General features: G+C 46.0%; 3 protein-coding genes across 5 annotated transcripts in view; all 3 read right to left on the bottom strand.

Moving 5' to 3' along the window:
- The window catches only part of LOC125763767 (junctophilin-2), a 39,544-nt gene extending 31,954 nt beyond the window's left edge, over positions 1-7,590 (bottom strand). The window contains exon 1 of the mRNA XM_049427232.1: positions 6,749-7,590. The gene's annotated coding sequence lies outside the window, so the exon portion shown is untranslated. The remainder of the gene's footprint in view (positions 1-6,748) is intronic.
- LOC125763771 (adipokinetic hormone/corazonin-related peptide receptor variant I) lies at positions 14-2,862 on the bottom strand. The gene is made up of 7 exons (XM_049427240.1): positions 1,505-2,862; positions 1,303-1,426; positions 1,079-1,227; positions 916-1,015; positions 649-856; positions 464-587; positions 14-397 (listed from the first exon to the last, which is right to left on the bottom strand). The coding sequence occupies exons 1-7, from the start codon at positions 1,669-1,671 to the stop codon at positions 205-207; spliced, it is 1,065 nt and encodes a 354-aa protein (XP_049283197.1). The 5' UTR covers positions 1,672-2,862; the 3' UTR covers positions 14-204.
- LOC125763768 (hepatocyte nuclear factor 4-alpha) lies at positions 3,020-10,257 on the bottom strand. 3 transcript variants are annotated; one of them, XM_049427236.1, is made up of 8 exons: positions 10,097-10,257; positions 6,536-6,625; positions 6,078-6,291; positions 5,864-5,958; positions 5,146-5,688; positions 4,969-5,068; positions 4,616-4,752; positions 3,020-4,526 (listed from the first exon to the last, which is right to left on the bottom strand). In XM_049427236.1, the coding sequence occupies exons 2-8, from the start codon at positions 6,582-6,584 to the stop codon at positions 3,934-3,936; spliced, it is 1,731 nt and encodes a 576-aa protein (XP_049283193.1). In that variant the 5' UTR covers positions 6,585-6,625; positions 10,097-10,257; the 3' UTR covers positions 3,020-3,933. The 3 variants fall into 3 exon arrangements, with proteins under 3 accessions (XP_049283193.1, XP_049283194.1, XP_049283192.1); XM_049427237.1 differs by lacking the exon at positions 10,097-10,257 and adding an exon at positions 9,544-9,962; XM_049427235.1 differs by lacking the exon at positions 10,097-10,257 and having other exon boundaries at positions 6,536-6,668.
- Positions 10,258-10,294: the final 37 nt, after the last annotated feature.

Below are 10,294 nucleotides of genomic sequence, written 5' to 3'. Positions count from 1 at the left end.
ATCGATCGTGTAGTAGTTTAGTTGAGTAGCGATCCACCCTTACGTCCATGAGTTATGGATTTATTTCGAACAACACTTTACACAAAATTCCTCTATGCTTTAGATGTTTTATAGTTAAGATGTTTAAACTATAGCTTGCATTAAATCATAACCTCGGATACAAAAAAACAAAACACAGTCACACATTGAACACTTGGTTGGGAGTTACACTTTCATCGTAAGATGGCTTCCACAACTTTTTTCCTGCACCTTCAGATGTTTGTTGGTGTGTTTCTTTCGCACATTGTAAATACCGTACACTACCGGGTTCATGCAGCTGTTCGTGCTGGCGAACAGGAACAAACCCTTCTGTATTCGCTGGTCAACATTCTTGGCCGATTCCTTATCTAACCAGTACCTAAAACCGAAGTGGAGTAAACCAGTTAGCATTTGATACCGTGTCGTACCTAGCAGAATAACGTACCAGAGTGACATAACGTAGTAAGGCGTCCAGCAAACTACAAACACGATCACGATCGTGATAGTCATCCGTAACGTCTTTCGCTTTGCTCGTCCAAGCACATCGATACTCGAGCGTCGAAAACTCTCTGGAAATTGAGGACGATATTCGTAAGCTTTATAATACAAACAATTTGTCAAACGATTTACCTAAATTTTTGGGATTTGTGCGACTAAATATTTCATAGTATATCGATCCATAGCAGTAAAGGATCACTATCAGCGGGACCGTATACATCAGGCACATAACCATAACGTTGTAGATGATTTGATAGATTTCCTCCTCGAAATAGTGGTACGTCACGCACTGTTGGTATCCCGTAATGTTTGGATGTACCTCCAGATGAAAGATGAACGACTGAAAAGGAGAGTGGAATATTATAAAAAGATACTAGTATCCCCAATGTGCTACTATACCTGAGGAAGACTGCACAGACCGGACATTATCCAAGCGGCAGCAATCATTAGAACTGCTCGATGTTCATGCACTTTCAATGGTTTCAGTACAGCAAAGTATCTGCCATGATAAAAAGGATCATTAGACATTTTCTCTCGTCCTACCATATAACCTGTTAAATACCTGTCTACTGATATGCAGATTAGAATGAAGCTGGAAAGGTACAGACCAAAGGTCCGGAAGAAGGCCATCACGCGGCACATTATATCCCCGGCAGTCCATCTAACCGTGTATGCCCATCCAATCTCTAGCGGCATCATAAGGAAGGTTACCTGTGTGAGGGAAGGGCAATTCTTCAACAATTACTATTCCGCGATCAATTCCCACTCATCCTCAATGATCCGTACCAAAAGATCCGCTATCGCCAGATGTGCAAGCATTATATTTATCCTGGACGATGCTCGTACCTTCCGTTGGGCGAGAATTCGAAGTACTGTAATATTTCCCGTAGCTGAAAACGCCATCAGCGTGCTGGAAACGAAGCACAGTGCAACATGATTAATCCCACATTAGGCGCGAACTTGTAGCTACTCTTTTTCAGGATCTTACCTGTACACCATTATGGACAGTATATGCCCCGAGTTGAAACGCATATCGATCGGCATTTCGTAGTATTGCTCACCGGACGACTCGTTCGCATAAAACGACCAGTCGATCAGATTCCGGTGATCTTCAATACGTTGGTTTGACTTGATGTGTGCCATTGCTTCAAGCATTATACTGCCGTAAATTGCTTCGCATAAACCGTTCTACCTTCTGCTGGATAGTTAAAATAATTCACCAAACTTTTTTTGCAACACAAAATCGTGCAAGTGTCCCGCAAGAAAGGGAGGCAACTATCCTGCGGCACATTTTCTACCGGTTTGTGCCGAAATCAATGTACAACAGATATTCGTTCCGAATCTTCCAATCTCTTTCGTAACACTTTTCACTCACTTTCAGCTTAAATGAATCATACACAAAAAGATTATTCACCCGGAACGTTTCATTTGTTTCGCTTAAGTATATTACGCGTTGAAAGCCTTAAACTTCATTTACACGCTACACTTAATTTCGGCGTGGACTTGGAGTACTGATAAGTATGCGCCCTGCCAATTCCTTCGCTAGCATACCGTGAACTCCGAAACGAAATACCTTTACAATCTCTTCTAACACAGTACACAAAAACAGCTACAACACCGTGCACCGTAGGGCCCTTGCCTCACAAGTACATGCGCAAAGGCATACACCGATCGTCTCAAAACCCGGACATCGCTTTGATCTTCGCAATGCGCTTCACCAGATTTGTTTTTGTTGTCCGACGGATGAACACTCACTTGCCGCGTGCCAAACAACTCATAGTCCAGGTCTAACAGGCGGCAACACATGCATCACAACACATGGTGAAGGGTACGGCGAGATAGATCCTTGGACCGATGATTAGCAACTGATCGTGTACTAATGCTTTTCGCAGTACCGCGATACGGTGTGTGGAGCTTCGAAAACAAGAAAATCAAACCTTACACATTAATAAATCGCCCCAGGAATGAACACGATCTTCTTGGAGCATAGAAAATAAGGCACAGTATTTCTTTCCCTTGTTGTAGCATCTATCAGATAAAGTGAATTCTCACATATGAACGAAATGATGACCACTACATCATCATCGCACAGACTTCAGTACGGTAACACTTTGCTTGTTCTCTCGCTTACAGGGAGCTTGATCGATTGAATCTATTGCTTCTGACACAGGGCCGATTATTGGCCGCGCAATGAACGATCTATCCTAACTGGCGATGGGAACGGGATAGATAGACTACCCGCATGAAGGCTACCCTACCGACTGGCGGGCTGGCAGGCCTGTGTCACATTAGGTCGCCATCAACGGTTATCAATGTTTCCTACACTGAAACGAGCGAGCGTTGAGCAACTAACCGTCGACATTTAATGCCGTTCGGCGTATCAACTCGGGACAAGCGCCGCAGAGATTCGTACGTGTGATTGATGTTACTACAGATGTGTATTTCTAACATTGGTGCGAGGTGTTTTTTTCTAAAGGTGCAGTTCTTTCCCGAATCGTTTTGTAGGTGAAGGAAAACCATTGTTTCGATATTTTTTTGCTCCATCGTTACCATTTGTGTTCGGGGTCGCGCAGCAGAGCAATAGCAAGAGCATCTCTTCTATAGCACCGCCCTGCTGGCCGAACTGGAAACAGAAAATAACAGTCGTTTTATTTGCACTTTTCGTCCCAGAAAACAGAAGGAAAAAAAAACAAGTCTATAGAAGTTTCCTTTACGTCACAGGGAATTGTATGAGGGAAGGAAAAGGGCACAGGGGAAACAGGGAGAAATAGTGGTGTAGAATCCTAATACCTAGCCTACGCAAAAGAGTATAACAATCACCTCCCGAATGCACACCACCCCTGTTTGTATATGTACAGAAAACCTGCCTCACAGAATGAGTTTGACTTTTTTTCCATATTACTATACTAGCATCATTATTCTTACAATTTGTATGATTTGTTCCTAGCTTTCCTGCCATTAATATAACAAAACGAAGCAGGAAAATAACACACCTACCAAATATTAGCCACACTCACAAGCGCCAGAAGATGAAGGATTTGTGTAAAAAACTCACAAATCACACCTACCGTAGCTGATCGTGTGCCCTAATATTGTCACAATTTCCCATAACCGAAGAACCGACAGAACAGATATCCAACAAAAGAAGAAAAAAAACGAAAACAAAAACTACCGCAACAAAGAAAAAGTACTGTAAAAACAAAATTAACGAAAACCAAACTAAATCGGACACACGCGTACAACGCGGTCCTAACCTTCTGCACGGTAAATATCAATCGTCCACTTCCTAATCAATCCACTTTGCTATGCTGTTGCGTCTACGCTTGACCTAACATATTGCACCTGATTGATCCATAACATCGCATTTAATGGCTGCGCTAGCTGATAGCTTTGGGCTAAAGGCAAGGTGTTTGGCTTCTAGGCATTTTCCGGCTCCCGTTTGGTTTCAATTTTCACCATCTCGCAACCCTTGCCGGTGTGTGTCATCTCGCCCTGGCAGCAGCTTAGATTGTTATTGTTGTACATCGCAACATCCGTGTCGAGCTGCAGCGATGACGGTGGACCAACGCTCGTTGGCGCGTGGAAGTATATGTCCGTTACCGTCACTGTCGCATCGGTCGGGCTGCCAGTCGTCGCATGACGCTGCTGCGTTTGCTGTTGCATGTAACCGACGTCCGCAGTAACGGCAACACCGCCACCACTTCTCGGCCCGTGTAGCTGCTGTCCGTTTAACGGATCTGGCGTCGTTTGGCCGGGTGCTTTACGGCCACAGTAACTGTTTCCACCGGGTACCGTATCCATGGGCGATATGAGCAAACTGTCAGGATCGCCACCGTAACCGGTTCCGTTTAGGGACGACATTTGTACTAGAGGGTCTTGCGCTTCATGGTCCACGCCCGTGCCCATGGTTGACGCGAGATGCGTCGTATCACACGAATCGGATGGGCTGTTGTTGGTGTTCATCATATTTATCGGTGAGGTGATCGTCGATGAGGTATCTATAGCATCACCTAAATAGGGCCAGAAACCAAGGAAATCAGGAATCAGATGAAATGCACTTAATGATACTCGTATTATTTAGAAAAAAAAACCATCGTACCTCCTAGCAACATCTCCTGCAACAGACTATCAATATGTGCCACACCGAACATTTTGGCAAGCTCTATTTGTTGAATCATCTGCCACGTGATCGATTGCAGCACTGGTAATAGTAACAGGATCTCACCAAATCTACCCCTGTTGAGATAATATAGAAAAAGGAATAAAATCTACGAAGTGATCATATGAATCTTTAAAGATCTTCAGAGATTCATGGATGTTAAGAAATTCATGATTCCTCAAATATTCATAATTCTTCGATAGAAGATATTAACAGCGATTCATTTAAATTTATAAACCACAATCAGATTTATCCAACACTAATTATTTGATGCATTCTCCAGCCGCGCTTACCTCGAATCATACAGTTTGTCTGATATGTAATCCTCGAGATTATTTAAAACCTGATGCCTGAGTGATTTAATCTTGGCGGGTTCGTTCAGTCCTTTTGCACCTGATGGGAAAGGAATGAAAAGAAACACACAAACACTTTAGTTCCATCGCTGAATGGAAAAAACCTATTGCACGTACTTGGATCGAAAAACACTAGCGCCTTTATGCAGGCCAGCTCCGAGTCGTCGATTTGAATCTCTTTCATGGCACTCACTAGCTCGTCGATGATGCGTGCCCCGATACGGGAAATGTCCAAATTAGGCGACATGTTCGCATCCGGGCACTGTTTCGTAATGATGCAATTGTTCCCCAACAGCAGCATGTCCTGCAGGTGCATGGAACGGCGCGACAACCCCAGCAGCAAATGTTCACCGGCGTGGGCCCGCAACAGTGCAACCTGATCGTCCAGCTGCAGCTCAGCGAACGCCGGTATTGATTTGGCCCATTCGACCAGTATCAGCAGCTGTTGCTTCATCGAATCGCACACATCGTTGATGCTGGCGAAGCGCTTCGACGACAGGTCCGCCTCCTCCGCATCGTTCGTCTCGTCCAGGGCGGCCCCAAAGTGGCGGCTGAAGTTTTCTGCCCGCAGTAGAAACTTCACCGACAGCCCGTTAATGGTGTTCTTATCATCGGTGCTTGGCTTGCGGCAGCTTATACGGTCCCGCTCGTTTTGGACCGCTGTGAAGCGTGCGCGATTGGAAGGTGGCAAACCGCAAAAGAAGAACGCACGGAGAGAACGGGGAGAGAAGAAAAGAGCATTGTTATCAATCACGAGATCCGGGAGCGGGTCGCCCATCAGTGCGCCGTAGTGTGTTTGGTGCAGAGCATGGTGATGGGTTTACGTGTGATTTACCTTCTTTTTTCATGCCAGCTTTGAAGCATTTCTTCAACCTACAGTACCGACACTGGTTCCGTTTGTCTTTGTCTACCACGCAGTTGCGGGAGAATCTGTCCCCCCCCACATCGGCCAAAAAACAGGAGCAGGGAAGATAAGCGAGATAAAAGACACATTTCATTAGTGCATGTTTTGGAAGATTTGTGCAACTTCTAAGAAGAAGGCTTCTTACCGGCAGGAGTAGGTGTGGTTCTTCCGTACGCTCCGTCGAAAAAATCCCTTACATCCATCGCAGGAAGCGGCTCCATAGTGTTTACCAGTGGCACGATCACAGCAGATAGCGCACACATTGATTGCATTGAAGCTGCTACTATCGTTCGGTTGAAGGGGACTCAGGCATGATTCATACGCCGTATCGGACGTGTGGCTCGGGCTGTCGTGACTTCCTGCCAAAGGGAAATGAACCGTGGTTAGATAAAGGATTCTAGCTCGTCCCCCCCCCTTCCCTGTCGCGCATCAGGTTGTAAGGCTTCGTTTTCACACCCAGCCTCTATCAACTATCAACGGGTTCGCAGAGCCTCCGATGCAAAAGATATTCTTATCGCGGCTTTTTGTTTTTTTTTTGCGTGTTTGCGCCTATCTCCACCGGCGTTGGGTGCCAAAACATTTGACGACCCATCAGCCGCTTACCTTTCGTTCTGTCGTTCAGCTCGCTGTATTCTATTCCGGTGTTAGACATCTTGGTAGCAGCATATTGGCTCGCGAGCAGTGGTACACATTCTGTAAGAGGCAAAAACTGCATCATCATGCCGCACGGAACTACACGATTCGACGATTAAGAGCGCGAACGATCGTCTGCGGCACTCGTAGACACTGGGTGCAACAGTGCCGGGTAACGCGCACCGTCGTCGTCGTCGCGCGTTCGTTGTCTCGCTAGTGTTCGTACGCGGACACTGGTGTGGTGGTTCAGGCTTCTGATTATGTGCGCGACACATCAACGGACGCGATTACCCACGATTTGGCACCGGTCCAGAACCTCACAAACACGCAAACCCTAATCCCTCTGTCCCTTCCTTCGTTGTGTTCGTTGAGCGCGCGCGCGCGAGTCCTTCACACGGTGCAAAAGGGGGAAAAATCTCGGGATCAATACTGTGCGTCTCAAGACGGACGACAGAGTTAATCAGCAGCTCACTCCGAACTGTACGGACCGTTTATGCGGCCAATGGCGGGTGTAGGGTTTTTTGTTCGTTCTGCCTTCCGTGCAACCTACAATCGCTCTCTCTCTCTCTCTCTTTCTCTTCCAACTCGTTCGCTTCATCTTTCCATCTATCGGACTACGACGGTTAGCGGCCGGGACCACCGGGTTTCGTTTTTTTTAGCCTCGTCTTATCTCTTATCTTTTTTTTCCCTACCTCACAAGAGATGGAACAAGAATATGCCTTTTTAATTGGTCAATTTTTCACAACTGCCACAAGGGAGTTTTTTGGAGATACGGAAAATAATCATTTATGTAACAAAACAACGCTTGCCGTGTGGATACAAATGCGGCGGCGGCGGAGGAAGGTTTGTTTTTAAAGCTAACACGCACAAACATTCGCAAGCTCATGCAAACGGAATCGAAGCTTACGATCGAGAAGGTGAAATATCATTAAACGATTGACCGTGTGTACTTCAAAACACGAAAATCATAATATATTAAGTATTTGTTTTTTTTTGTGTTTTTTGTTAATGCCGCGTAGATAATGCTTCTCATCCCATGGAGAGAACCTGACGCGTTTTTTGCTGGCAAATCTCGAGTGCAAAGCAACAATCGTTCCTTTCCCGTGCTGAGTGCACAAATGGTCATTTTTTTCCTCCCCGCTTTTTTTTTGTTCAATTGTAAAGACAATCAAGAACGTGATCTTCTCGGATTGCGCCTCGGATCTTGCTTCAGTTTTGTGCCATTTCCTAGCACATGCTTGCCAACCATTGTCATCGTTCAGTTGAAGCTAGTAGGAACATTTCATCCATCCATCGCCGTACGAGCCAGTTTGATTCACTTTGTTTCATTGGAAAATTGAGCTTGATAGCGCCTGGAGACACAGCCCCCCCCTCGTCCGAGTGGTAAATAGGTACTATAAACGGGTTTGCGTACATGTTTGTGGATGCGAAATTTCTTCTATTCAAGCGCAAACATCTTCAGGGGTGTTTTGTCCGTAAAACCACACATGTGCTGCATTTAATCGACCGCCTTATAAAACCCAGTGTCCAGTTGCTTGATGTTTTCTTTTTAATGTCTCTTCACCCCCCCACATTGGTTCAAGAAGACGGAATTAAGCTGCTAATCCATCGCTCGGTAGCAATGACAGTGAGCTGTAGTACGGGGCCAGCTATCGATAATTATCGTCCGTGCGATATCACCTTCAACACTCGAACTTCCCAGTTTGTGTGTGATGTTTCAAGAGCCTTCCCATATCGATGGTGTCGGCCTTTATCTGAGTGGTAATGTTTCAGCAGGTTCATAACACGATGACACGATCTCCCTTCATCGCCATTTTCGAGGATCGTCACCTGGGGACGGCAAAACAAAGAAAACGCACACAGAAATGCGCGCACAAAAAAAAACGGTCCCACCAATAAGTTCTATTCGATTTGTGCTGGACATTCCTTACTTTGTGCCGTTGGTACGGTGCTGAGTTGGCGTAATTGTGTGTTTGCTTGAAGAAGTAGGGAAAAAACAGCGCGAGTCACGCAGCCAACTACGACTCCGTACACAACTTCATCCAGACCGCAATTTACTCGTCAAAGGGCAAGGCAACGGGGGGGGGGGGAGGGTTAGAAGACAGTGTGTGCAAAACAGAAAAAAAGCAACACACTGTTCAAACAAGTTCGTCCAGCTTTTAACACCACGCTCAGTAACCACCGACGTAATTTCATCTATGATCATCATTTGCTTGCTTGCTATGTGTTTTCTTTGCTACGTATGGCATGCTGATCGTTGTACGGTGGCTACGGGTGTTCGTCATACATCTATCTTCCCGTGATCATCATTCATCCGCGTTGACAAAGCCTACTGCTTGCTTTGAGGATAATTAAACCACTGCTTCCAATACCACACCCTTCATCTTAAACGCAGGGAATCGACGGATCCGGAACGGATCGCGATCGTGTTTTGATAAAAGCTTATCAATTACAAACTACACCCACCCAACGCTACGAACGAAATGGCATTAATAATGATCCGCCTTCGATTTCTGTGCGAAAAAGAAATGCAACCAGCGCCAATCTTATGATGGAATCGTAGGGCCATCATTTCACCCTAGGAAAACACATTCATCCATCGGGTGGCGTTCGTAATCGTGTGGATGAAATTTTGTTTTCATCTTCCCATCATTCGCTGCACCGCACGGCATCTTGGGCACGATCGCAACCGTTGTTTACAATTGGTGCCGACTCCGGAACTGACAGAGATGCAACAAAAACATAATCTCGGTCACTCTCAAACAAATCGAACCACAAACCAGACCTGGGGTGGGAAGTGATCATCATCAACAGCAGCATCACCACCACCATTATTACCACGAGAGCACACGATGGTCGGATGTAACTTTCTACACCAAACGTCCGCGGCCACTTGAACGGCGATTAACCGCGGACACAAACCTGTGGAATGCATACGGATCATTAACAACTACACATACACGCTTTACTTTACCAACCAACAACAAATCCGCTTCTTATGTTCGATCAGGTCCTTCAATTATCGACATTCGGCACAACCGTACCATTGACGAGGAAGGACATGGAGGCGATTTTTCCCCTCATCTACGTTCCGGGAACATCCCCCACCTTCCGAGATACTTGAGAGCTACGTTCTTGTACGGTGGAGGCTTAACAAAGGGAAGGGGGATGGAGGTGCGTTTGGTGCGCCTGCCTTATCAATGCCTTCCCGTTCCAGAAAGATACGACGACACGGCACAAACACGACAACACAGTGCGTTCCGCGGCAAGTGCGATTGGCCCGCGATGAATAAACGGAGCACCATGACGCAACGGCACGGTACGAACACACAACCACCGTACACAACTGCGACGACAACGACGAACGACGGGTGACAACGAACGGGTGATATTCCTATGCGATGCGTTTGTTCGCATGAGCTGTTGTTGGCTGCTGCTGCTGGTGCTACTGTTGTTGCTACCACCAAAAACACCTACGATCACGCACAATGATCCTCAACTTCACTGTCACCGGGTGGTGCGCATAATTACCTTCCAGTTAAAAACAATAACACAACCGTACGCTACAAACAGGCACTACAAATATTTACAACAAAAAATTACATAAAACAACCGACATCACTACAGTTATATGCACTTAATTTCGACTGCAGCTGACAGCATTTTCACCATGCGTGCGTCGATTAATTTCGCGGTTGCTATAGGTAACGTACGCGGTGTGGTGAGTTT

This window comes from Anopheles funestus, chromosome 2RL (assembly GCF_943734845.2).
Source record: "Anopheles funestus chromosome 2RL, idAnoFuneDA-416_04, whole genome shotgun sequence".
Taxonomy (NCBI): domain Eukaryota; kingdom Metazoa; phylum Arthropoda; class Insecta; order Diptera; family Culicidae; genus Anopheles; species Anopheles funestus.
Note: the sequence above shows the minus strand (reverse complement) of the source record. Positions and strands in the feature narration are given on the sequence as shown.